This window comes from Nipponia nippon, unplaced genomic scaffold (genome assembly GCF_047370975.1).
Source record: "Nipponia nippon isolate SJK-2023a ecotype South Korea unplaced genomic scaffold, ASM4737097v1 scaffold_6, whole genome shotgun sequence".
Taxonomy (NCBI): Eukaryota; Metazoa; Chordata; class Aves; order Pelecaniformes; family Threskiornithidae; genus Nipponia; species Nipponia nippon.
This window is the reverse complement of record NW_028262380.1, coordinates 50,570,389-50,597,741: the sequence shown is the minus strand read 5'-3', so window position 1 is coordinate 50,597,741 and position 27,353 is coordinate 50,570,389. Positions and strand designations below refer to the sequence as shown.

At 43.6% G+C, this 27,353-nt stretch overlaps 1 protein-coding gene across 8 annotated transcripts in view; it reads left to right on the top strand.

The window, feature by feature from the left end:
• The window catches only part of FAM13A (family with sequence similarity 13 member A), a 133,567-nt gene that overhangs the window by 98,997 nt on the left and 7,217 nt on the right, over positions 1 to 27,353 (top strand). For 6 of the 8 annotated variants that reach the window (XM_087738114.1, XM_087738113.1, XM_087738110.1 and 3 more), the window contains 10 exons: positions 2,185 to 2,261; positions 2,977 to 3,019; positions 8,064 to 8,214; positions 16,036 to 16,249; positions 16,613 to 16,751; positions 17,857 to 17,938; positions 18,078 to 18,298; positions 19,662 to 19,745; positions 23,835 to 23,930; positions 25,501 to 25,584. In XM_087738114.1, the coding sequence (XP_087594240.1) occupies positions 2,185 to 2,261; positions 2,977 to 3,019; positions 8,064 to 8,214; positions 16,036 to 16,249; positions 16,613 to 16,751; positions 17,857 to 17,938; positions 18,078 to 18,298; positions 19,662 to 19,745; positions 23,835 to 23,930; positions 25,501 to 25,584 (1,191 nt within the window). The remainder of the gene's footprint in view (positions 1 to 2,184; positions 2,262 to 2,976; positions 3,020 to 8,063; positions 8,215 to 16,035; positions 16,250 to 16,612; positions 16,752 to 17,856; positions 17,939 to 18,077; positions 18,299 to 19,661; positions 19,746 to 23,834; positions 23,931 to 25,500; positions 25,585 to 27,353) is intronic. The other 2 variants (XM_087738111.1, XM_087738112.1) reach the window with 2 other exon arrangements.

The window sequence follows — 27,353 nt, the reverse complement described above, 5'->3', positions numbered from 1 at the left end:
ACTGTGCTTCAACACAGGGTCTGCTTAGAGTGGCAGAAGTGCTATGCATCCCAGTGCCTGGCACCAGGCATGCATTACGTGGTTGCTAGTAACAGCGAAAGCTGTGTGAAAAGACTGTCCGTCCGAGCTGTAGGGCATTTCCTTCAGATGTACTTGATTAAGTTTTAGAGCCTGCTGTGAGTGAGTTCCTTCCTAATGTGACATTGTGCTGGGACTCGTTTTGTTTAGGTGTCAAAATTGCAATGATCTGATGCTCTTACCCTATGCAGAGATCGTAGAGAGCAGCAGATTTGGCTTCTCTTTGTGACAAAAAGAAGGCAAGATGCCAAAAATTGTAGGCTGTGCTTAGATTTAGTGCTCAATATCAGTAACCTACTCATGTGATACTTCATGAAAGAGCACAGTGAGACAGACACGCTCACTTTGCATCTTTGATTGTAGCAATGGACTTTAAGATAGTCAAAGGTCAAGTGTTTACACTCTTTTCTGTACCTCTTCTCTGTACCTGTGTAAAGCAGTTTAAATGTAAATGAGAATTTGACTCAGGATTTAGGAAAGGAAAGACTAACAGAAGTGTCCACTTCTACTGTGGACCTGAAAAACATTCATGAAGTGTTAAAACATGCCCAGAAGAAGTGTCCTCAAACTTACCTGTGTCCACTGGACTTTGCCCTGCCCCTCATTTTTGGATCTCTTGAGGGGCAAAGGCTGAAAGGAGCATAACATGGACTAACCTTGCACAAAAAGTACTTTGACCAAGATGACCATCGCTGTGGTTGTTGCCTGCGTTGCTAGAGGAAGTGTCGCGGTGGGTTTGTCAACCGGGAGTATTGTTACGGAACAGCTTGCAGAGACCACGGTGCTACTCTTTTTGAAGAGCAAAGGGTGCTTTTTAAGTTTTCATGAGTGCGATTATTTCACGCTTGCCTTTCAGAGACTGCCAGCAGGATGTGTGGTGGTTTAACTCTCTTTTGGCTACATCTTTACACTTCAAATAATAACCCAAATTAAACTACCTACTTGGAGTATCAAAGGACATAACCTGCACCTTAGCATTTACTAATAAGTCTTCGTCATGTAAACAAGTTGGTGATGTTGTACCTTCTTAGCCACCGTTTTCTGAGCCTTCCTGCTTTTCAAAGCCTGAAAGAGTATGTAGGACAGTGTGTGGAAGCTTTCCTCTTAGCTGTCTAATTGCATCTGACTCAAAAGCGTAAGTCAGCGGTGGAAAAACTGTCAGTTCCACTTACTCTCCTGAGCAAACCAACCACAAAGCATTAAAAGCTTGTAACTGCATTTCAGAGACACAGTAGCCAGGTACCAGTAGGACTTGAGGAATCCCATTAAGCAAGGCTGGATGACTGAGCTGTGTTGCCTTATGGGGCCGGAGGTGTAGCAGGGGAGGGAGGGCTGTGACTGCCCCAGGAGGTCTGTGCACACAGTTCCCGGGACCAGGGCAGGAACCATGCTCCATTCTACTGACTGACTTTCTTCTATTTAAGAGGGACTTGCCCAAAAGACAGAGTAGAAAACCTCCTGGACATATGTCCAAAGTGACAATGTGGCTTGTCTTCACATTACTTTCTCAAGCTCTTAGAGGACAACAGCATTAATGTTCCTAATGGTAGCCAAGACAAATTTCAGAACAAGTTGTCGTAACCAGTTGAATTTCTTGCCCTGCATTCGTATTAGCACAACTTAACATTACCTGTGTCCATATGGCAGTCTCTTTGCATTCCTCTGCCCATTTAAGAAGAAACTAGGGAAGGGTTTGGCTGAGAAGGAGAGTCTTTTCAAAGATGAGCCTAAGGAGTCCTGCTGGGAAGGTGCTGTGGATTTTGCTACCTGCTCTTACAGGACTTGTGCACACCACAGAATTGCTCTCAAGCTCAGCCTGTCTGTCAGTCTGTAAAATGGGAACTGACGGGGTATCATGCAGCGTTATTCTGTTAAACGTTTTGAGGTTGTCTGATGAAAGAGACGAAGCAGTGAGCAGCTGGGGTTTTTTTGGGCAATAAAGTGTGGGGTTTGTTTTGTTATAAATGTGCAGCAGGCAGTAGTCTGATTGTTGCCTTGTTTCTAGAAGTCCTGTTGGATATTTCTATATTTGATCTGTTTAATGGCCTGCAGCTTGAATCTGTTTCTCTTCTGAATCTTACTGCTTTAACATTTACTGTATTACAGAGTATGGAAAGCTTTAGCTCATCCAGGCCTATAGACAGAACAGGACCTGATGACATGGAAATTTTATCTGAAGAAAGGTGATTTTTTTTTTTTTTTTAAATATATGTATGTTTTATTTTCCCTGTGGTTGTAGTACAGCCTAAGAGATCTTCCACCACAGACTATGAGGGCGACATTTACTTATGCTGCAGAACAGCATTACCCACCGTGTTAGCTTCAAAGTCGAACTGTGTGGAGACGCCGCGTATGTTGTATGGGCTCTGCCCAGCAGCGTACGCCACCAAGACTCTTCTCCCAACCTGTTAGGAATGGCACTGGAGATGCTGATGGTGCAGACTTGAAAAGAAGTCAGCTGTGAAGCACCTTAAGCAGCATGCTCCACACAGGGGACTACAGGGCCTGTTCCACGTGGCCTCTGGGTTGGGAATACAGCCCTTTTCTTTGTGCCTTGCTCTTCTGCAAGAGCTGTACAGCCCCACTCTGCTTGCCTAAGATGACAATTTCTCTCCACCATTATGTTTGTTGGGAGAGTTGTACTGGTTTGGATTAAAGGCACTGGAATTAAATGGCATTATATTTTTCACAAATAGCTCCTGAGAGGAAGCAAAAATACATAGTTTAGCAGCCTGAAGTGCTGCAGCCCAGAGTGTCCCTTCATTTACTGAATGAATTAGTAAGTGTGCAGCAGTAGCAAGAATCAAACCTGTGTGTGCAGAAGTCCTGCTTGTTTTTATTACAAGTCGAGTCTGGGTTTGTATTTGTAATATGTTGGTTTGTTTTTGTTTTTTGTAGCAAAGAAAGTGAAAACGATGAGGTTTTTTTCAGGCACTCTCAGGTTGGTATTTTTTGCTTTTTGTGTTTCAGTTTTGTGGTCTCTAAATGGGCTTTTTATTGAGTAGAAACAAGTAGTTAGGCATATAGTTCTGTGAAATTTTGTTTCTCCCAGAGAAATTGAGTTAGCGTTTGCTTTTTCTTTCCCTTCCCTCTGCTTTTTTTTAACATAATTTAGGGAGCCTCTCAGCCACTTAGGAGGCTGAAAGCATCTGCTTCAGTCCCTTCAGTCCCTCCTTGCCAAAAAGGGAAGCACCACTGAAGTCAGCACTTTGGTTTAAGTGACGCCAAGTTCCCTTGTTAATCATTGCAAACAGGGTGTGTGACTGGTTATCTCCCAGGGTAGTAAGATGAGCTTGTCTCTCTTGATTTCTCTAAAATCATTTGGTCTCTTATTTATGATTTCCCAATGCAGCCTGTTGCCTTTGAACATAGGTGTCTGTGATCCATTTGTCTTAGCAAACTGGATCATCTCTTGCTTCTCTCTAAGGGTTGGTGACTGGGATGGATGTCAGGAGGGGAGATGTGACATTGACAGCAACAGGTTTTTTCCCAGTTTTCCATTTCTGCTCAACACCCACCTCCTGCATTCGCTTTATGGTGTTTTTCATCTAATTGTTCAGCAAAGCAAAGTTTGGGGTTGGGTTAGGTGAACACCTTTGCAGTCACTGGTTCATTTGGGTTTGCTTGAAACACCTCTAGACAGCCAAGCATTTAAAATACTAGGGAGAGCTATCTGAGGCACCTCTCCCTCAGTTGTGCACCCATTTTAGAGGAGCACAGTAAAACAGCTGTGGACAATGGCTGGTTTCTCTGGCCATCTGGAGTTAACTGAGGGCTGATAGTATTTTTAAACTAGCCTACTTTTGTGTGTTTTTAAAAATAAAAGCCACTATGCGTTTATTGCCTTGGAAAGACTTCATTTCTGGTAGGTATTATTTCCATCTAGCAGGAAAGGTAAAAGGGATTATTTGCCAGCAGCTGGGCTCTCACCAGCTGTGTTGTAGCTGGAGAAGTTCATGGGATGCTGAAACATGTAACCTCTGCAAGGGGTGTTCAGTGCTGCCTTTGGTCACTGCTCTGACTGAGCCTAGATGGATCTCCTACTTTGCTCCCAGAGAGTCAGTAATCCCCAATGATCCTGCACTTGCTCATGAGCTGTTGTGTTTTCTGGAGCATGGATTTTGCAATACCTTGTTCCTCACGTACCGGCTGGCATGTAGAGAAGGTGCTATCACTGCCGTGCCACACAATACTCCCATTAAGCTTTTCAATTAGTCTGGGGGAGGTATATTTGAATATAAAATCATAATCTTAAAATAAACTTCTCCTTAGGAAGAGTTTTAAAATTTAGAATTTTAACTGCAGGAGAAGACATAGCCTTAACCTAGAGATTGTATTATATAGGAATTACAAGGTCAAGAAAATGTTGCATTCCTGCAGGGTAGTTTTACATTCCTTGTCCCTTATAAGCCTTTTGCTTAGGGCAGCTTAAAGACATACCTTTCGTAACAAACAACTCATTCAGGATGAGGAAGGGACATCTTCCACTCTGAAGATGTTAGGAAAGGTATTTGGAATTTGCCATCACTACCAGTTGTGCAGACTCGGGTCTCCATGAGGCAGTAAAAGTACCTTGAAACACGTCCCAAATGCATTTTCAGTGCTTTTGTAGCCTTCATAATCTGCCCTTGGAAGTAGCTAAGCTCCAGGATGTGGACTGTGATTTGAAAAACACAGGTTTCTAGTACCCAGGTTTTGATAAGGGAGGGGTGTTTAAGATTCACACCAAGATGGCAACAAGGGTAGAGGGGGATTGGCATGGCTCAGGAGTCAGGCGACAGAATGGCTGCATTCTTGCATCAGGTTGTGTTACCCAGAGGTGCTTGAGGATGCTTCCTGCTTGTGGTTGTAGCGGGTGATCAGATGCAGGGGAAGCAAGCCTTTTAAATAAAGCTGATTTGAATCCACATGTAATCGAACAGAATACAACTTCCTGATCAGAATTCAAAGATCTTTCTGTTGCCATTTATTTCTGGCTGCTTGAGATACTCTTTATGCTGAATCTCCTTTGGAGCAGGGAGAATGAAAGCAGCTGACTTACCCCAAGTTACATAGATCTGTAGTTACTGGTACCTGCAAAGCATGACCACAGAAGCAGCTTCTAAAAAGCAGAACTCGAGTGCCTGGTTTGAAGATTATTTTTTTTTTTGTGGTCATTTATGTAATATCCGCAGTGCACTGTGACTGCCAACTGCTACTGAGATCATGAACTTGCTGCCCTTTTGGTTTGTAAGAAACCATGGCATATCCATACCTAAAGCATGGTAGTTCTCCTTTACTTCATTTTTGTCCTGGAGGTTGGCAACTGGTGGCATCAGGAAATCAAACAGGAAAATAAGTGCTGGGAATACTGAATTATCTACCGCTCTATGGGTTTGGAGCATTAATGCAAAGAAGGTTAAGCATCTGCTTTCTGGAGTCTCCTGGGTTTGTACCACCATTGTTCTTCAGAACACCTAATGATTTATTCATTGTATTAGAGGCTACATCAGTGAGCAAGGAAAGGAGAGTAACTGGCTGCAGGCACAGCACAGGCCTGTTTTTAAACAGCTTTTAAATATTTCCAACAACTGAAGAGACTTTAGAAGGAAGACGACATTGATATGATCTTTCTAATATATCTGTAATGAAAATGTTTACCCATCTGGGAAGTGCTCTTATATCTGCTACAGATATCTTTCAAGAGTCTTAATAAGTCAGGAGATTGTACACTCTTCACAGAAAGACATTTAACTCTGTAATTAGTATCAGTGGTGGTGATGAGATGGTATTTTCAGGTTGCTCCCTTTGAAATTGTTAAAATCTAGGTAAGTTCCTCTCTTCACACTTCTTGATGTTATTAAAAATAGCACCTATTTTGAAACTTACTGCTTTATTTCTTTCAGCCTCAAAATACTGTGCTGGCAATTTACATGCAGTTTATCAACTGGTACAGTTTGTTCTTTAGTAAATGCAGAAGACTGCCTGTTTCTGGCCACTGACCAGTCTTTCTGTTTGTAATGTACACTGACTATTTAGATCCTGGCAAGAAATTTGTTACTGGACCCTAAAGAAATATTTAAGTCCTCCCAACCTGGAAGCAGCTTAAAAGATATCGAATAGTGAATTAGCATTTTTCCATGTACAGCTCTCACAATAAACACGTTTGTAATCAGATTTAGTGTCAAGCTGTACGAGTTATTAGTCCTTGGCAAACTGTCATCTAGTGTTTCCTTTTGTTATAATGTTTCAACAAGGCCATTTATTGAAATGAAAAGGAAATACAAATCTTATACAAATACAGTGCAGAACACTCTTTACAAATACGAGCGTCTTCATCACCCAGGTTTTTAGAACCGTAGGGCAGCCCAAATTGAAAGGGATATCGAAAGATCACCTGGTCCAACCTTTCATGGGAAGGGGAGCCTAGGCGAGATTATCTAGCACCCTGTCCAGTTGCAGGGATTGATGGGATTGAATCCAGATCAAAACAATTATTCATATGATTTGTCTACTGAGCAGGTTTTTTCCTTCTCTACATGAAGCTTACTTGGTTTTCTTCACTCAAAGGGGAAAAAAAACTCAAACACATCATTATGCAGATGAAAAAAACGAAGTGTGCCTTAGTGGCATGTACTAAGGATATTGATTTAGTACAGTTTGGCCATGCTTCTGGATTCACAAGTGAAATACGTCCAAATGTACCGGGTATTTTTTTAGGCCTGTTTTCTTCACACATCAGCATACGCAGATTGCTAACTAGATTATCAAAATACCTGCAGGGGGAAAATCTGCTTGTTGAGTACCTGCTAGACTATATTTGAGAGAATTATGCCTAAGCTGTTCTTACCAAGATCAAATAGTTTATCTAGTAATGTAATGCTGTCTATTTGGATAGCTGTGTGTTTGGTGGTGGGTTTATACATATCATACTACATGTTTACGTACGTGCTTTACGCTTCCTTTTCCCTGCTGCCCTCTGTGAGGCATTACAGCTAATTTATTTCAGAGTGACAAAACTGCTCGTGTCATCAAGCACTGTTACAGACACGCGCACTGTGTATCTGGATTGTGGGAATGGCAGTGATTTCTGCATAAATGCACAAGACGTGTGGTATGTGCAGGGGTGAATAGTGGTGAGACAAACAGCAGTTGCTTCTAGGTAGTGCTAAATGATGAATCATTTACTTGACAGCATTTGGCCTTTTTTTTTTTTTTCCCTAAGTCATTGGATGCTTGTGTGAATTTTTTGGCTTTTTCCCAGAGTCCACACTGCTTCCAGCTGAGATGCCAAACCCCGCTGCCATTTGGATTTGCGCAACGCTGCTTTAATACCCAGAGCTCCTCCATAAATAGTTCTGCTCTCCCCACACCCAGCTAGAAAACAACCACAGGAAATCGGGGAATGTGCAGCCAGCACAGCTTAGCTGGCACTAATTGATCTGAGCCAGCGCAGCCTGCATGAGAGCATTCATGTACGCAGCCTGCACTGCTTGCTGTCTGCGGCTGCTACCTCAGGAGCTCCGGTGCCTGCTTTTTAGAAGACACCATATTGCTACAGCCTTACAACAGCAGCAGCGTTTTTGTTGTTGTTCCAAGGAGTTGCACTCCTGTAGGAAGTGTACGTAGCCGCCCCCTCTCCCTGCCTTTCTCCCTGCCTTCCTCCCTCCCTTTTCATCCCAGTCGATTACTGGAGGCTTTTTCAGCTGCATGCAGTTGTCAGGGCAGGCGGTCTCGGGACCTTGCAGTGGCTTTCTAAAGAAGGAAAAATTCAAGGAAGGCAGATGGACGGATGTTTTTACCGGTGTGAGCGAGCAATTAGTACGTAAGGATCACCAAGCAGGGGATTTGGAGCGGGAAACGTCAGGGTCTGTATGTTTGGATCTTTTTAGCTAAAGGCGTGAGCTTACTGCTGCTGTGACTGCAGGGGATTTTTTTCCTCCTCTGCCTCCTGAAACTTTTTTTTTTTCTTTCTCTCTCATTTCTGTGGGTGTATGGGAATATAGCTGACTTCAAGTATGAAGATTCAAGAGCATCCAGGCATTCCTGAAAACAAGTTGCAAAGGAATCAAGATGCTGATGATCAGGAAAACAGCTTTGTGTCAGAAGTGCCTCGGCTGGATTTGACAGCGCTGTGTGATGACAACAACTGGGAAGGTAGGATTGTGTGATGGCTGGTTGTATGAGTGAAACGAGAGAGAGGGAAACCTGAGTGGGCTGGGTGTATCTTTATGTGATTGTGTTCCCTTGCCAAAAACACCAGGAAAGCAATTTTGTCCTGAATGTGGAACTGAAAGTTTGGAGAAACTGGAAGGAAAATACAGGATGGGTATCAATTCTAATTGTCACTTAAAGGAAGAAAATTAATTCTTTTGTTCTTGAAGTTACTTTCATGTGCTGTTTAGTACTGCTAAGTCTCTGAGTGTTTCAGGATAAATTATGCCTTGGTGGCTGGTCACTCGAGTATTAAGCTAGACTGCCCTACACTTCAAAGAAACTGGGTATTTCACAGTCTAAAAGGAACTTCCTTCTTTTGCCCTTTTCTTCCACTTCAATCACTATTTGGCAATAATGATTTGGATCTGAAAAGCACAGCTGGAAAAAAGGCTGTCTATCTGCTACTCTGTCTTTTGATGGCTCTTACAAACATCTCTATTTTTATGTATGCTGTGAAAAAATTCTGATCCACCAGCTCAAACGGCAGTGTTAAATTGCATGTTGTTTAAATTATTTTAATGCTGTTTCTTAGCTCTCATCTCCAGAGTGCATGCTTGGTTGGCTGTTTGCTCTGACTTGCTTAAGAGTGGGAAATCTGGGGGAACTCTGTGGATGCCACGAACGTCAATTTCATTTGAAATTGAGATGAATTGAAGGTGTCGAGCACCTCTGGGATCAAACCCTTTTCCAATTACTGAGTATGTCTCTGTGTACAAGCAAGAATTCTTCTGTTAGTTTGTGCTTTAGGAGTGCAAGAGGGGCTTTGACAGGGAAGAAACAGGAAAATGCAAGTATGGTATTTTAATAAAGCAAGAGAGGGAAAATATGTAACTAATTTTTTGCTCTAAAAAAACCAATCTCTGAGGAACACTGAGAAGTTAAGTTCTCTGCTCCTGCCTCCACAGTATACGTGACCTAGTATATTTTGCCTTTCCCCCTAGGAGGGGAGCAGTTATGAAACTTCGAGCATGAGTAAAGAAAACCCGCAGCCGTGGCTGCCTTTGATTCAGCCAGGCAGCTAGTCACCATGGACAGGAGAGAATTTCTCCACTTGCTTGCTGGGCGGGGATTCCCTGGGTGCTATCACCATGCGTGCAGCATGGCTGATCAAAGCGCCATGGAAGGGCTCTCAGGAGGCCTTGGCCGCCTTATGTGTTTGCCGAGATGCTAATTAGCACCGCCCTGCAGGGTCTCCAGCCAGAGTGAGCAGGTCTGTGCTCTCAGAGGTGATGTGTGGCTTCCGCCATCATGTGAACCTCTGGCAATAATGACTCTTTTTTTTTTTAATTCCTGGGTTACTAATGGGGGTCATATGAATGCATGAAGGTGAGAACACAGCTCCTTTCTGTCTGCTAGAGGCTTTCCCATCGTATGAAAGAAGTTGCACCTTTGGTACAACTCCCTCTTTGTAGGCATGCTCTTATGTTTGGATTCTAGCTTTCTTCCCCTGCAAATATGAAACAGGATTATGATCACGTGTGACTGTGCTTGAAGAGTGCTTCTCTCTGATTCTTCCTTCCTCTGTTCTGTTCACGTGTATTTCACAAGAGGAGGAGGTGGGCAGTTGCAAAAGCATCAGCTGTCTGGGGTGAGATGTCATCTAAAATACTCACCTTCCAGAATCACCATTTTGTTGGCGGAGATGAAAGAGCAGCAAAATGGTGCCTTCTGTGTCTCAGCAAGGAAAGACTGAGTCTTTCTTAGCTGTGGATGTGAAATCAAGCTCGCAGCAACCAGGAAGGGGAAGATGTTAATGTCAGCTCTCAGGCTGCTTCTGCAACTAACTGCAGAGTCTGTCGTTGTGACTGGCTTTGCAAGGCAGTGTTGTACCACTCAGCCACGGCTCTAGCAGGCATGGCAGCCTCCCTTCCCCTGCCAGCCTGTGTCACTCAAACCTTCACACATCTCTTCAGGATCTGTGCTGCAGGCTCTGGTTACATCCCCAGGGAAGAGGGAAAGGACTGTGCCTCCAAATGCAGTAACACTGAACTACTGACTGCTTTGCTCTAGCAAATTTCAGCATCTCTCAGGAAATTACCCATTCCTCCAGGACACAGCTGAGCTGACTTTTGGGGGCAGGGTCCTCTGTATCATACTGCAGGAGATACAAAGCATCTAGTGACCAGGGCAACCGCTGGGCCTTTGCTTGTGAGAACAATTACAGGTTGAGGGGTTGCCTTCAGCTGTAGCTGTCACTGCCTCCAGTCAAATGTTAGGAAAGGGCTTTGAAGAATGGGCACAAGATTATGCAAGACAGCCTTGTCCATTGAGTAGTTTTTATTTGTCACGCAGGCAGACTCTCCATCATGTTAAGACCAGAGCTGCCTTAAAAACCCTCATTCAGGGGCACAGAACTGGGATAACTGCTGCCAGGTGAGCTGGCAGGGTCCCCTGTCTTTTATGTTATGCTGGAAGTAATTTTTACCAGGTTTGGGGTTTTTTTTGAGGTTCACCGCATAGTGAAATCTGTATGCAAGAGGAGAGATTTGCTGTGCTTCTCTAGGCTATATTCCCTTTACTTAAAGCTGAGCAGAGAGAGAAATTTGCTTCCCAGCTCCTCCAGTACATAGGCTCACATTCTGCCATGTGCCTGCTTTCTGCGTCCGCCTTGCCTGCTACGTATAGGGGCATATGTGTAGTAATCATCAGGCTATTGGTGCAGTACACGGGGTGTGAGCAGTGCCCTGGCCAAATTCAAATGCTGAACACTTAGCCTAGGTGCATTTCCCATGGTCCGAGAGAAGTATTTTACTAGTGTGCATTTGGTGGATGCAAATCAAATAGTTTTATTCTCAGGCTGGATGTGGACCGAGCTGTCTCTGTGAGCTGGGATGTCTGACTGCTAGGCTGGCCTGCTAAGCCAGTCAGTCGGTGCCAGCTGAGACGGCTTGCAAGCAAGCGTTTTCAGAGCTACTTCCATAGCAAAGCTTTTTAATTGTTGTGGATTACGTTTGGATCGAGTGCTGTGAGTGAGGAGGACAGAATGTTCTCTCACCGTCCAGCACTATTGTGCAGATTTCTCACCAAATGTTTCTAATTTAAGCCCAGAACTTGCTATCCTGCCCTCAAGAAAAATCTGGAAGTATGTTGCTCTCCGTAAAAGCGTCTGGCCCTGTCAGCAGCTCGGAGCTGAACAGGCAGTTCAGTAAATGGATACGACGCGTGTGATTGCTGCCTACGTTGCCTGATTACCGATGTTTTAAAAAAAAGTTGTGTAGATGAGATTTCAAGCAGAGTTTGCAGTAACAAGCACTTATGAAACAATCAGCGGACATTTTTCTGCAAACTTTCAAGCTTAAAAAGAAAAGAATAAAAGCAGAAGTTTAAAACACAACTTGATTTCTCAGCATTGAGAACTCAAGTATTGCAGCACTGAGACCCTGAGGGTGAAGCTGATATACAAATGGTTTTGACACTGACTTAAGTGATACTTTCCCATAAAAAAAAAAAAGAGTAATGCAAAAGAATCCAAAGAGTATAGCAACCGGGAAGCTGGATTTAGATTTCCTTTTTTCAACACTGTGGACTTAGATACGTCAGTGTGTTTGTATGTAACGCTCTTCAGCATAAGAAATGAAAAGGTGATGAAGCACACTGCATTTTTGTAACTATGTGTAGAAAAGAATAATTGCATTGTTTACTGATTTTATTTTATAGCATCAGTATTTTAAAAATGTATTTTTTCATTGTTTATTATGACGTTATGTTATAAACAAAATACAAACTTGGCTTGCTAGCTGAGAGATGTGTCATCTCACTAACTGAAAAAGCATGGTAGTGCTTTATTTGGGCCATTCTTTTTGATCTACGTAGGAAGAATACCTCCTGATGTATTCGAACAAGGATATTTTCCAACAGTTATTTATAAGATGAGTAAAATAGGTTGTTACTGAGCTAGTGAATGTTACGGGGTTTTGAATTGCTTCATTCACTTCATTTTGAGAGGTCTTTCTGGGGTCTTTCAAGGGGATTTCATACTAAGACCTCAGGTGTTGTAATTAGTTTAGGCTTTTTAATCCCTCCAGACCTGCTTCCGTTTACAGCAGCTAAGATTTGGCCTTCTTTGTTTGTCAGATGGGTGTGTGTAAAAGCAGTGTTAGCAGCATGTATCAGCTGTGTGGCTGCAGAGAGGGAAGGAGGAGATGCCGGGGGCATTTTGCCAGCTGCACCTCAGGTGGGATGTGTGTGTGGGCACCCCTCTGGTGGCCCTGCAGCCCCCTGCAACCCTGTGGCAAATACATAATGTAATGATAAAAAAAAGTCAGTTTTTGTCAGCAAGGCGGCTTGGAGCTCACCAATAATACACCAGTTTGATACAATTAATCTTTCTTCCTTCTCGCGTGACAGAGGTTTATTAATATCTCCTGCCCTTTAGGCGGCAGGTTGGCAGAGAGGTTGTATTGCCGTAGGCGTATGTGTGCCTACAGAGTTCTGCAGAGCAACACCTGGCAGATGGCCGACAGCTTTGTTGAAAGATTAGCTGGTTGTGGGATTTTGAGAGATCTTTTGGAGAGGTTTTTTTACTTCTGAAGGACTGCAGACTCAATACCAGCATATTTCACTTCGTCTGCGCCAACTTAGAAAAGGCATACCTAAAAGAAATGCGTTGAGAGTCTGACCAAGAAATAGAAAACTTTTTCACCCTTTCTCTGTACTAGTACAGCCATGGTGGTTAAATATTCCCAAATATCTTTTTTTCATGGAAGCTTGTCATTATGGAAAATAGGGGAAAAAATAGTACATTGAAAGAATGTGGAGATGAGTAAAAAACTGAGAGTTTTCTCTGAGCGGGAGAGATCTGTTCAAAACAGAAGATGAGTAAGGGTAACTGCTCTGTCAAGTCAGTGGCAAAGAAAAGGTAAAACATTTATATTCTTTACTGAGATTTTCTTCAATTAGCAGAAAGGGGAAAGGGTGACAACATTAATCCTGATAGCAGATATTTCAAACCTCAACCATTAAGTCCAGGAATTTAGCAGCCTTCAGAAAAGGCTCAACACTTGATAGCTATCTTGGATAAATGAATAACAAAAGATATTATGTATTCTGTTAAGCAGAAACTGATTGATTGTGCACTGTCAAAAAAAGCAGCAGCTTACCCCTAACAGGTTCCTGTGTATTTGTGCAATCCAGCAATTCCAGTGCTTCCAGCTGAAGTGCCTGGCAGCTGGCCAGTATGAGAGAGAAGGCAATTGGACTACAGCTCTGGTCCACTTCGTGATCTGATGTAGATAAAATCCATAATTCTACATACCTAAATATATTCTTTAATTAATTACTGTGTTACTTTGGGGGGGGGGGGCGGGGTGGGGAGGCTGTTAGCCATTTTGTGTCCAGATGAGATTTTTTTCTTTTAAATACTTACAGTCAGCAAGGGAAACAAGTTACCAGTAGAGTCAGGCCTTCCAGGAGCGAGGGTTAAAAAGAGCTGTTTTTCTGTAGCAGCCATTTCCTCTGTCAAGTCTCAAATTTGTTTTTTCCTTCTAGGACTTTTTTCCCTTCTCCTTTTTACCACTTTCTCCTTTGGAACATGAGTTTCTGGTTTGGGGCAGTATTTTGAAATCAACAAAATAGAAAGTACTCATACCTCGGTGTCCGCTAGCTTGCATAAAGTGCTGTGTTGTCCTTTGGGGTTTGATCAGAGGCTCTTTGAGCCATTGCAATTCCCTGAATGTCGCGTGCTATCTGGTGTATAAATCCACCTTGGGACAAAGTCACATGCATCATGCATGATTAATAATGGCTTTGTTAGCTGGTGTAGTAGGAGCTTAATTTGGTTACTGCTAAATATGCTGCTGATTTCTTCTAAGTTTATTCCATCTGTGTAAATCCCGTGGAGGCGTGATTTAACAATTTCCAAGAGCGTATTCTGTTTGGGGGTGAGAATGTATTCCAAAAATTGGAAGTGAGAGATGCCTGGAAGAATCGTGTGCATCACTTAACCTCATTCCTGCTAGTCAAACGTATCAAATTTGTTCGTTTTGCGTTATTAGCCTTTATTTTGCTACAAGAGACCTTGTTGAGGACCTTCCTGAAATCTTGAGATTCAGGGAAGTGTGCGACACTGAAGTGTCGCAGTCTGGCTGAAGAGTTTGCCCTTCGTTTCACCTTCCTTCTTATCAAATTCTTTGAGCAAAATATTTCAGGTATTAGGAACTGCCAAGGTTGAGCACAGCTTAGAAAAAACTCTTGTTCCAGAAATTAACTGAGAAGTGCAGGCTGCATAAGTTTTCCAATCTATGGCAAAACAGCCTACGTACACTCGGGACTTGTACACCTCATCAAAGTAGCCTCTGTGAGCCAGGCTTGTATGTGCTTTGCTTATCACAACACCTGCGAGAGGCTCTTATGCAAAAACCTCGAGCCATCCCTTTCAGAGCAACGTATCAGTTTGCATGCGGCACCAGCCTCTAAGCAGAGGCATGCCGTTTATATTCATGTGCTAAGGAAGAAGGGAAGAGGAGGAGAGCATCGTGTGACGCTGTGTACAGGCGAAATACCGCTGAGCCTGTCATTACCAAATTGTGGATGATCTTGCGCTGTCCAAATTGTACATGGGGGGAATATTAAACAGCATAGAGGTTCTGTAAGGGAATCCTCATGCAATCCATTCTGAGCTATGAAAATGTTAACCTTGTTCAGCAAAAGGAAATACTGCTTTTTATTCAAAAATTGATAACTTCACTTTGTAGACAAAGAGTAGATACAGTAGGCATGGGAAATAATGAGTCCATAGCTCTGCGACTTGTCTGGGAGCTTTCTATAAGGTTTTTGTTTTGTTACTTGACTCTAGAACTATTTGTTAGATTTATAAGTTCAAAGCCTGGCTCTTAAACTGTCTAATCCTGTGGTGCTAAGTAGGAGCATGCAAATCAGCTTAGTAAACTATCTGAACACAAAACGTTAGACTCCTTATGGCATCTGGAGGGAGTGATCACAAGATTGAGGCGATTGCTTTCCGTGGGCTCCGCTATGCTAATCAGAAATGCTAAGTTGGGTTTCCCTTTCTCTCCCAGTCCACCATCTCCCTATAGAACATTGCTTTTACTTCCAGCTGGTTAGATTGTCCAGGGGACTGAAGATTTCCTCACTTTTCTACCATGCTGTTAAGCTGCAGGATTGCATGTGAAAGAGAAAAGGGGGGAACTCAGACCCTATTACCGTCATTGTTAATTTACAGGCTAGGCACTTTGTGGAACGGGTAGTAGTGTGAGACGCCTTGTCCTAGCAGACTGGAAGAACCTATGCTTACTCCTACTCTTTGAATTTCCAATGGCAGGCGGCAGGGTCGTACTGGAGTGCAGGAGGCTATGGGAGGACAATTAATATGCTATTCATTTACAGCATTTGTACATCCTGAAACTGAAAAAAAATCCTCCTGTAATCCAGTTGCCTCCTTTATACTGGCATGTGCCAATAATTCTCTCTTGTCCAGCATAACTTTTTCCTCAGAGGTGCTGGCTGGTGATAGCCTCGTTTGATGTCAGTCCGTGGTAATTACTGGCCAACTTTTGGGTACAGTTTTCTGTTGCACCTGGGATATTATTTATGTTTGTGTAGAGTACCCACTGTGGCCAGGCAATGCTTTGTGTTGCTTTGCACACTGGGCAGATGCGAGTAATGACCCAGAAAATACCTGACAAAAAGGAATCGCAGTCCAGGACAAACGGGTCGGTCGGGGTTCATTAGAAAAGTTGCCTGGAGTCTGTCACACATGTAAAACAAAAACGATAAAACCAGCCTTTGTCTTACTGTTCCCAGAGCCCATCCCTGCTCTTTCCTCATGGCAGCGAGACGGCTTAGACTCAGATGAGGCTCGCCTTTCCCCGCAGGCCGGTCGCTTAATTCGCCAGCTTCTGGATGAGGACAGTGATCCTATGCTGTCCCCTCGCTTCTATGCCTATGGACAGAGCCAACAGTACCTGGATGATACAGAAGTGCCTCCTTCCCCTCCCAATTCTCATTCCTTCATGAGGTGGGTTGTGATTTGCCTGTGCTGACTTTCGCACCCAGCTGTGAAGGGTTTGCACACTTACATCAAGCAGCTTCTCTTTGGATCACATACCGGATAGCTATGCTGCGTTGGGTTTCTGTTCCTACTGACGGGAAACTAATATTTTTAGAAAAGTTCTTGGTAACTAATTGTTTCTGGGTTTGTGAATGAATATCTAGGGAAAGAGGCTGTTACATTTGCTATCTGTCATACAGAGTAGCAACATAGCTTTCTCACTTCTGTGGGATTTGCCTTTATTTACACAAAGTGTAAGTGGCCTTCTCTGCATGAAGGTCTATTGCGGCTATTTGGATAAGCTCTTCCTGCAATCTCTGCTCTTGGTAGGAGGCGGAGTTCATCTTTGGGATCTTATGAAGATGACAGAGAGGACCTTACCCCTGCACAACTCACCCGGAGGATTCAGGGACTGAAGAAAAAGATCAGGAGATTTGAGGACAAATTCGAAGAGGAGAGGAAATACAGAGTGAGTCTCTAGGAGTTAAGCATTTGTATGGAGGGGTATTCATTACCAACAAAGGGAAGGGACACCAGGGAAGTCTGTCAAATGTACAGGGGGCTTGAAAGCTTTTATAAGGAAAAAAAAAAAAAAAAAAGAAGAAAAAAGCTGCTGTGCAAAGAAAGAAAATGTGCATCCATACCAAGCAAATTATCTTTCCAGGCATTATGTACTATCAGTGCAACATAAGAGATAGCCTAATAAACTCATGGGATTTTTATCACTGCTTAAGGCAGTGTGCCAAAAGCATACGCTCAGTGTGTAGGGATAGCTGTGTTAAACTTGTTTGTTTATTTACTCAAGTTCAGCTTATGGGAAGCACAACTGCGCATCTCATTTGCCTGATGGTAATCCCAGGACACCAGTGCATTGCAGAGGAGAGCGAGCAGCCACCTTTACTCCTGAGCAAGGAACCACAGTCAAGTGCTGCTGAGCAGTGGCAGTGTACTGTACTCTAATTATTCCTGACCTGCCCTTCTGATGCACAGAAAGCTTTTTAAGGAACTAAAGCTTTGCATGTATGCATCTTTGTTGGTGATCTAAACCACAAAGGATTGTACTGAAAGGATCTTGCCTGCAGTAGAAACGGCTGGAAGAAATGCTCAGAGCCTGCTGTAGCCTAGCATTTGGGTTATTTCAGTGTCTTTGGATGTAATGCAGCCTTTGGTGTGGATACATGCATCCTAACACTTCTCAAACTGTTCATGCTAGGCTTCCTCTATTTTGGAGGGGCCCTCTTGTTAGGAAACGATAGGGACACGGATTCCAATGTGCATCTGGCCCTCTGAGCCACTCCTACAACTTAATGTTTGCCATCAAAAGTTTTGTGTTTTCTAAAAAGAAAATCAATCTCATGATGCCCCTAAGAGACAGTGTTGTGACAGGCAGGAGCAATTAAAGCAAGGTCTGAAATGAGCTGGTCAGAGGTATGCAGATGCCAGTCAGAAGCCAGTGCCCATGCCCTGTGCTGGGTCCAAATTCTGTTGTACATCTTTTTGTGACACACGCTTGTTTCAGTGGGTCTCTCCTGTTGGTTTAACACAGATTCAGCATGACTGTTCTTTCCTCCCAGCCTTCCCACAGTGACAAAGCAGCCAACCCTGAAGTGCTCAAATGGACAAATGATTTAGCCAAATTCCGAAAGCAACTTAAAGGTGAGCAGCCACCCCTGGTGCACCTTTGGGGGGCAGCTGGACTCTGCCTCATTAAAATTTGATGTTAGGCAGTGATCCTGTCCCTGTTGCGTTTTTAAAAAGAAAAATTATTCATTTTCCCCCAAATGTCCCTATTTAGAGTCAAAACTGAAGATATCGGAGGAAGACCTTGGCCCTGTTGTGCGTCAGCGGAGCAACACGCTCCCCAAGAGCTTCGGCTCTCAGCTCGAAAAGGACGATGACAAGAAGCAAGACCTGTCAGATAAATCTGCCAAGCCTGCTGTGGAAGCGACCCTTGATTCTATCCAGAAGAAGCTTCAAGAAAAACGAACAGAGACAAACCGACCTGAAGATATTAAGGTACAATGTAGACAGATCAGATTTAGGCCGTTAAGTACAAGTAGGCAACTCGTGGCTGCAGGGTCACTTGTGAAAGCCCTGTGGTCTTCTATGTTTTGTCACAAAGTCTGCAACCTTTACTCCTGGTTCACTTGCTTTAGTTTCTTTCCCTCCGCCTTTAGTATCTGACTTTTTTTCCAGAGCTCGGTTTCTATTGAATGTCATTATGTGTTCTTTTTCTGATCCTTGTATATTCCAAGTAAAGCTTCTGAATTACTGCAATATTTCCTGCGCTGTATTTGGCTATTCCTCTTGTTATGTGCAAAGGCTTTTGGCAAATTCTGAATCTTCCAGTGATTCTGGAGATTGGGTCATCTGTTTTCTTCTAGTTCACTCCAAAGCTGAATGCTCTTTCTGTACTTAGGGCATTTTATCACTGCTCTTCAGAATTTCACATTGAGCTCTGTTAGCTGCTGTAATCTCTGAGGGTTATCAGCAGGGGAGGTCTTTGTGTCTGATGTTGCTAGTTCCTGAGGTTTGGGCAACCTTGTAAGTGAAGTCCTTGAGTCTGCTGACATGTAAATTGTGCAGTGCTTTGTAAGAGAGGGGCAGACAGCATTATCTTTGTTTACTAGATCTGCAGAAGAAGATGATACACACAGTGTGTGTTTGGCTCTTCTCTGACAGTAGCAAGAATCCACAGCCTGGCTGTTTAAAGAGGGCCTGTGATAGTATTTGGTGCTGTGATAGGGAGAGAAGGCTCAGTGTCAGGCAAGTTTAGTAGGGGAACTCTGGCAAACTTAGTTAGGGAAGTCTTCTCCAACTGCCTGCCCTTTTTTTGGCTTGGTCCCCTCCGCCTGTCTGCCAGAGCTTTTCACTCCGTAGCAGAATTGGCAGGAGGAGACAGTCTGACTGCACTTCAGTTCTTCATAAAGCGTGTTTGTGGCAGTCAAAGCAAAGATGGCAAGCTTTGCAAGAGGTACTGGAGCTTGTCTCAGATTTGGAGAAAAAGAAAGAACATGTGTTTTGTTGTAGAATTTACGCTTCAGATCTTAACTGAAAAAGAGCCACCATCATTAAAAGTTGCATACCATTGTTTTTTCAAAGCACACTGATAATCGATAAATCCCCCTGATGTACATAAAATGCCTTCATATAGAAAGTTTATATGGTTTTAATCTGCCTGCATTGTGCATAGGGTGCCACTCACGTTAACAGTCTCTTTGGCAATATAGCTGGGAAAAGAGGACTGGAAGGCAGAGATGAGCCTTCAAAATGTTAATGGCAAAATGACATGACTTTGGTTAGGCCACAAATCAGTATTGTTTGAGTCCAGAAACCTAACTTTTTTTTCTTCCTCCTCTCTCTGTGCCACTTTTCATAGGACATGACAAGAGATCAGATAGCAGCTGAAAAAGTGGCTCTTCAAAAAGCTTTGCTGTATTACGAAAGCATTCATGGCAGACCGGTATGTACAGCAGCATTTTTTTCAAAGTACATCTTTATATGTCTTTGTCTGTGGTAAATGATCCCCCTAATGCTCCTTTGATGTCACAGTCATTAGAATTTCTTGCTGTTCAAACCACACATGCATCCTCTACTCCGCCTCACTGATCCTTCAGTACCGCTGTTACTGAGGAGTCTGTTCTCAGCAAGGTGACGTCTGCACGCAGCACTGGGCTTGGCGGATACCTGTAGGACTGAGCCTACAGGCTGAATGTGCATTATTTTGGCATCACGCTTGCCAGGATCCACAGACATCCAGTTTATGGCCCGGCAGACTCACCAGCTTTGCCGGGGATACAGTCTGCACGGGAATAGTTGTGTGTGGTCCCCCATCCAACCAGGAATTTTGTAGTTTGCCAGTATTAATGACTAACTGGGAAAATAGGTGTGCATACATTGCTCCTTCTCACAGGAGCTACACCGTGTTTCTCCCAGCACCTTCCTCTTTGCAGGGAGGCACCTGCACCTTGCTATTGCACAAATCTCTTGTGCCAAATGATTCATGAAACAGTTTGTCTCCTGAGCATCACGGCGTAAGTTGAGAGGAGACTTCATTCTTCCCCTGAGAAACGGATGTTTTTTTCCATGTGCCAGTGGAAGCAAAGGGCATGAGGTTTCTTGCACATTTGATCCTAACAAAGGAATATTATTTGTGAAGACAGAGAATTAAGTATTGTGTCCTGTTGATCCCTGCTGTGGCAGAAACACGGTGGCTTCCAGGCCACCAAGTTGGCTTTGTATGAATCCCTCTTCCTCTTTCACTGATGGCATTATAATCTTTGCTACCAGCTGTATAGGTAAAGTAACTTAATTTCAGAGCAGAGCTAATCCCTTGAGCAGTGGCTGGGGAGCAGCAAATTACTGCTTATAAGGAGTACTTGATTAGTGCAGCTGACAAATCTGTCATTCTGCTGCTGCATGGGATTCCTGATCTCTTCCTTCCTTTTGCTCCTGAATTATTTCCTCCTTTGTCCATTGTTTTAAAAAAGTCTCACTAATTTATTTAAATGCCTTCATGAAGTGCTAATATTGTACAGTCACATACACAGCAACTGAAAACAGCGTAGTTTGTATGAGAGGACGTGCAGTTCTATTCTTGTGTAAAATAGCAAAAGGCCAGCACAAGGGAATCCATTTAACCTTCCCTGTCTTTTTCATGAGACCGAGTCTGCTTTTGCCGCTTTTACAATGATATAAATCAACAGGTGGCATCTCGTTGAAGTGAACTCGCTTAAATCTGTTTAAAAAGAGAACAAGCCCAGAGCCTAGCTTGTCAGCATACCTTTTTTTTCCTCCCCTTTCTGATGCTTTATTTATACAACTGCTTTTTAATTTGTTTGTTTTTAAGTAAGCAGTCTATACCTAGCAACACTGAACTGCATGGCAAGGAACACTGCAGCCGATCAGCTTTTGCTGTTCCCAGGTCCTGGCACTGCAGCAGTGGAAAAGTACTGAGAGCTAGAGGAGAATGGGGATAGTTCAGCCAAGTAATTTTTTTTTTTTTCTTAAAGATATTTAACTAAAGAAAAACAATGGAGCTCAGATTTATTGTGCAACTGAGTCTTTCTGCACCCATGATAGATGAACCTGCAAAGGTGGAACTGAATGTTTTAGTTAAGCCAAAAAGACCATCTCTGCAGAAATTCTTGAGCTGCTCTAACAATGCGAGCAATGGTCTGTTCCTCGGCTGCGGCTCTTTTGCCATGTGGAGTGTGCCCCAGAGTTGTGTCAAAGGTTCCATTATTCCAGCAGTCTTTTTGCATTTTGATGTTCTCCCAAAATATACTCAGGCTTTGCTGGTATTACTTATGTTTACCTAGTGAGACAGTTTGCCCATGTGCTAAACGTTTTCTTTCAGAATCTGCTTTCTGTTAAGTGTGCTGGTGTAAGTCTGCAGGTCTGACTCAGGCCCCCTACACTTAACTTCCAATGCCTAAATTAATTCTGTGTGTTCTTCCTCCATACTGATATTCAGGCGCTGAAGCATGTCATTTATTTTTTCCATTCTTCAACATGCCTAAGGATTTTTTGCCGATTCCAAGACTTATGTTTATTTTTCTGTACAGAACAGTGCTATTTATCGACTTCAAAATGTTGTTAATTGAAGGTTTGGTTCTCAGCCTCAGCATAAGCCTCAGTAGAGTCTTTTTTTTTTTTTTTTTAAGTAACGAAGACTGTCTGAGCCAACAGTAGTGCTGTGCCTCCTGTTCTACTAACTGCTAACCTAGTAGAGCTAGGAATAATATTTTATATATATATAGGCTACCCAGTTTCTCCAGCTGTATGTTTGATTGGTTGCAGAGAAACATCCAAAGTTGGAGGCAACTTGCTATCCAGTGCAATTGAATGCAAACACATCAACACGAAACTCGATACAGAGAGGGCTGAGTGAATTGTTTGATGCTGCTCACATCCCTCTAATCCATGTGAGCTGCTTACTCAACGAACAGCCAGCTTGAGGCTATCGGGTATTGGAGCCTGACTGTGCTTCGGAGGTGTGGGACATGCAGGCCCTAGAGCTCGGACTGTCCATCTGTATGCCCCTTATCAGGCTTGGGGATGTTTGCATTGAATCAGAAAGGAATAAAAAGGCCTTCCTTCTTCTTCCTCCCTATTCATCTGCCCCCAACATAGGAAATAGGCTTGGTTACCAGGAGGAAGATGCTGCCTCAAGATTCTTAGAGTTCGTCCCTGCCAGTCCCACTCCTGGCAATACTTACAGCTCTTCTGCCCCTTGCAAACCAACACCCTCTCCTGCTCTGGAGGGAAGATGTGAAAGCTTTAGAAAGCTTACTCCAGTGAAAGTCAACTGCAGACAAAATAAAAGACAGTTCATTTTAAAATTTCCTCCCTGTCTCAAGCTGTATTCCATTTCCTCCTATACCTATTGTAGAAAGAGAGACTGTACAAAGCTCGCTAGGGATTACACTGTTGATGTTGATTTTTATATGGCAGCTGTTCAGATGCTCTGGTGATTAGCAGCAGTAAAAAGCCTTGAGGCAAATAGGCATGACATCAGAATCAGTTAAAGCTTCCCCTCATGAGTGCTTTATAATCTAATGTTAGACAAAAGATCTAATGGAAGGACAGTCGTAGGATGTGGGTCAGATGGTGCTGAATACAAGGAAAGGTGATGATCAGGTTGGTTCTGTTGAGTATTTTGGTTTTTTTGTTTTCAAACCATGCGCAGCTTCCCTTCTCCTGCACTGTCAGTACTACTGAGATTTTTCGGCTTAGCTTGGATCTGAAAGAAAACCAGAAATGAACATGCGCAGTTTGCAACACTCTCAAACTGAGGAGGGAGCACGACGTGCAGCTAGGAGGAGCGGAGTTAGGGACAGAGCAGTGTAAGGAAGGCTTGGGGTGGGCATGACAACACTATTCTGTCTTCCATAGTCCACACAGCCCTGGCACCTTCGTCCCATCTCAGCTCTGTGGTAACTTCTCCCCAGCAAGGTTGCTGGGAGGAGGGGTGGAGCGGAAGGTTAGAGAGTTAAAAAAATGAAGAATTGCTGGCTTGAACAGGAAATTAGGAGGAATAGCAAAGCCGGAAAGTCAGCTTTTGTGAAATCTGTAGTTTAACCTACCCTGAGAAAGTCTCCTTTCATTGCAGTATCCAGTCATTGCAGCTTCTTTCTCTTTTCCTGGGTCACAAACACTACCTCTGAGGTCCTAGCAACAAGAATAAGGGTGGGAAGCCTCATGTTGTGCCTTATAGTGGTAGACAGGATTACAAGCACAGGCTGCTGCCTCTATGGGTCATTTGGTGCTGTGGACATACGATACCTAAGTTGGGCATTTAAAGCACCTGTCTCATACAGCCACATTAGAAGACACCCCACAGTTTGGGTGCTGCTTCATCTGGCACCTGGGACAGGAGGTGCAATGACATACATGAGCACTTGCATTACCAGTTTCTGGGCTAATGCTGCTAACCTGTCATCCTCATGAAATTCCCTTTAAGCCCACTCTGACTAACGGCGATCACAGGCACATGCATTACAGAGTGGAGTATCTGCTGCAGGCTTCATGGATCTCATTTCTTTTTCAGGTTACCAAAAATGAACGACAGGTGATGAAGCCATTGTATGACAGGTATCGCTTGGTCAAGCAGATCCTCTCCAGAGCCAACACCATCCCTATCATTGTGAGTCAAGCATTCTTTCGGGGGCTATTTCTTTGATTTGAGCTGAGGAAACATGAGTCACCACACTTTTGCATACGGCACAATCACTAAGGCCAGGTCCCAACCTCCCTTATCACTCAAAGACCAAGCAAATGAGTGAATCGATGACACACTGTATACTTAAGTCAGGCAAAGCTGCTCAAGGGACTCTACTGCCCGCTCATGAGCCATGGGGCACATTTCACCTTGTGTTGTTTCTCCTCTTTCCGTTGGGCTGCTGCTGTTATTTCATCATCTTGTGTTTGGCTACAGCCTCACTTCCCTTTCCTTCCCAATCCACTCTGAGCTGTAGGTCTTCCATGCTGCTTGGTTACACAGGATTATATGTCAGGAACACAGACTTGTGTGGGTCCCACAGGACTCACTAGTCTCCTTGGCTGAGAGAAAGAGCCAACAGTCTCCTAACACTTCATTTGTATTAAAAAGGTCCTGCAAGTGGTGGATATTCCCTCATTCGAGGTGGTGCTTTGGGCAGGGAGGCACTGCCACCAGCAAGTAATCCAATGCGGCCCTCTAGGGAGCAAATGCACTATCTCTAATTTTAGACAACTTCTGTAGGCTACTTTTTAAAAAATTATTTGATCTAAAAAGTACACACAGAATACTTTTAGCCTGTCTATGGAAAGCAAATTGTTTTATGATGGTTCCTATTTACTCTGTCTGTCATGTACGATCCTTTACTTTTTTTGTTGTTCCCAAGCAGCGCTCGTGTCCTCGCTGCTTTTTGTAGACCGCCAGTGAAGTGAATGGACTGGCACAGCACTACTCAGTGCAGTCACACTGAGAAGTGGAGATTTTTTCTGTAAATAGTCGGAGGTGGTCCTGCATTTAAAACAAAACAAAAAGCTGTTCCTCCTTCAATATGCAAAGTACTCCCCAAAATGTGTGCTGTGAAGATGGTGCCGGCAATCAGGAGGAAGGAACCGTGTAGCCGTGCACGGGCAGTTTAATGGAAAGCTCTCAAAAGAGAGCTCAGGTCCTATTTAGACACAAAACTGAAATTGCACAGTGGCTGGCAGAGGAGAGATAAGACTGGCTTTCCCCAGCCGCTCTAGTGGGAACAGTGAGAGGCTTATGCAGAGCCAGGATACATTTGAAAATCCAGCTCTACATCATTAGGCACATCAGTGGGAAACCAGGCTCCTGGAAAGCAAGCCTGGAGAGTCTAGCTGGGCTTACACTGTAGCTCTGGAGAGCCAACCAGATGTTGTGTGTGTCTCTGGGCCTCGGGCTGGGGATTGTTTTCTTGCAGCCTTTACTTTGTAGTTCCTGCCCAGCTAGTATTCCAGCATCCAAGCGTTTTTTCTTAAAAGTGTTTGGCAGTGATGTTCCTTGCTAAGCAACATCTTTAGAAAAAACAGCCCAAGGTTCAGGGGGTTTGCCGGGCATGTTTTTCTTCTTTAAGAAGTAGATTTCTCCTGACGGTCCAGCGATGAGCTGAGAGTGAATGTGTGGGTGAGAATGAGGTGAGAGCAGGTGGTGGAGGAGAAAGGGGTTCATAATGTAACGTACTTGTTAACACCTGTCACAGGGTTCCCCCTCCAGCAAGCGGAGAAGCCCTTTGCTGCAGCCAATTATCGAGGGCGAAACTGCTTCCTTCTTCAAGGAGATAAAGGTGAAGACCTCCAGCTGCTAACTAATTGCTCAGTTTGCATCAATTTTCCCCTTATACAAATGAAAGAGAATGATTGAATGATTGATATTTTTTTTTCCATCAGTGTTGATTTTTTTGCAGTGTCCTCCTGAAAAATCAGTAGCTGCTTTAAGCCTCACCAGTTCTGATCAAATTCTTCCCTTGTTGTAGATAAGACTACAGTATTTCCTTGGCTTTGCGTTCTTTCCCATCCTTCTCCTTGCCCCTCCACCCGCACAGAATATATTTTATTTTGCTTTAAAAAAAACAAATCACAATTACCTTTGTACATTGCTTTTTTCTTGCTTTCCTCCTTTCTTTTTAATGACACTAACTTGTTTTGCGGTAGTTTCTCTCACTCCAAAGCTCTGTGGCTTGCACACAGCACTGTGGCAGGAATGAGCTCTCACAAAACTAACACTCGCACATGGAGCCAACTGGGGCGCTTACGGGATCCATACCTACTCCCATTCACGTGCTTATTTTATCCAGGGCTCTTTGTCACCACCTTGTGAATGGTATTTCTAGCCAAGTCACATGAGGATGGAAGTAAGAACAACTCGATTCTGCTAGTTAACGCTTGGTCAGATTTGGATGGCAGGATTGTTGTGTTCCTTTCTCGTGCTGCTGTGGGGTAGTAATACTTGGTGGTGAAGACTGCTACGATATTGGGCCTTCTTCCCCGGAGAAGAAGGGAAGTCCAACAGTTGACCAGGACACGCAGCGTGGAGCCGGGCCCTGGCTTGCTTTTGTTACCCTTGCAAAGTAACAGGGGAAAAACGTGCTTCAGCACACTTGGGTCACTTAGCTGTTATCCAGCCAGAGTTTGGTTAATGGTATAAATACTGCAGACCTAGACATCCAAGGTGATTTGATTATTAGGCCATTACAGTAGATTGTATATTAATGGACTATTGAAGGCACATATTCTTTAAAACCAGATTACAGATGGAAGATGTTAATCTGCTGTTTGGAGGGTGTTTAATCATGGCTGAGCTCTCCGTATTTTCTAGATAACTGCTGGATCAAATCTGCAATAGTGGTCTGGTGTGGGGTGGTTTTGTTTTTTTCTTTTAGTGTGTTCTCTATTTTTCACCTGTGCTTGCACCCAGAGTCAAAACTTAGAGCTATCGGTTATGGTGATCTCTGCTGACCAGCACGGCTGGTGCTGTGCCGGGGCAGCATCGCACCAGCTCAGCAGCATCCTGCAGGTAATACAAACCTTGAGAGGTTTCTGACTGAAGATCAGGGCGACAGCCTTAAGCTGTTAACACTTACATGCCTATTAACACTTAAATGGGGCCCTGTGAAGCTGCTGTGGCAGCTTTGCACTGAGCTATACTCAGGACTAAAGAGAGGAAATTGCCAGAAGGCCTCAAAGCTTTCCACTACGGGCAGAGCACTGCCTATCTCGATGGGCCCCTGACACTGTCAGGTTTTTTTGATTTTGGTGGGTTTTTGAAGCATTTGGGAGAATTGAATAAAAGCTTGAAAGGTGATTTGAGGTGAAGCCTTACCAAACACTTGGGTATAATATCTTGAATATTGTCTGTGTTGAAAAAATCATGGGGAAGCTTGCTTGCTGGGAGTGCTGATGATGGGATACTCTGGAGATTTTATATTTGTAACTCTGCAAAATTTAAATGCCTCATGATTGCCTAAAGATCCAAGCAGGTGCAAGCCAAATGGATCTAGTCAATGAAGACCATTCTGGTGCGAGGTGTAAATGCCAGTGCAGGTTTAAAATAAGA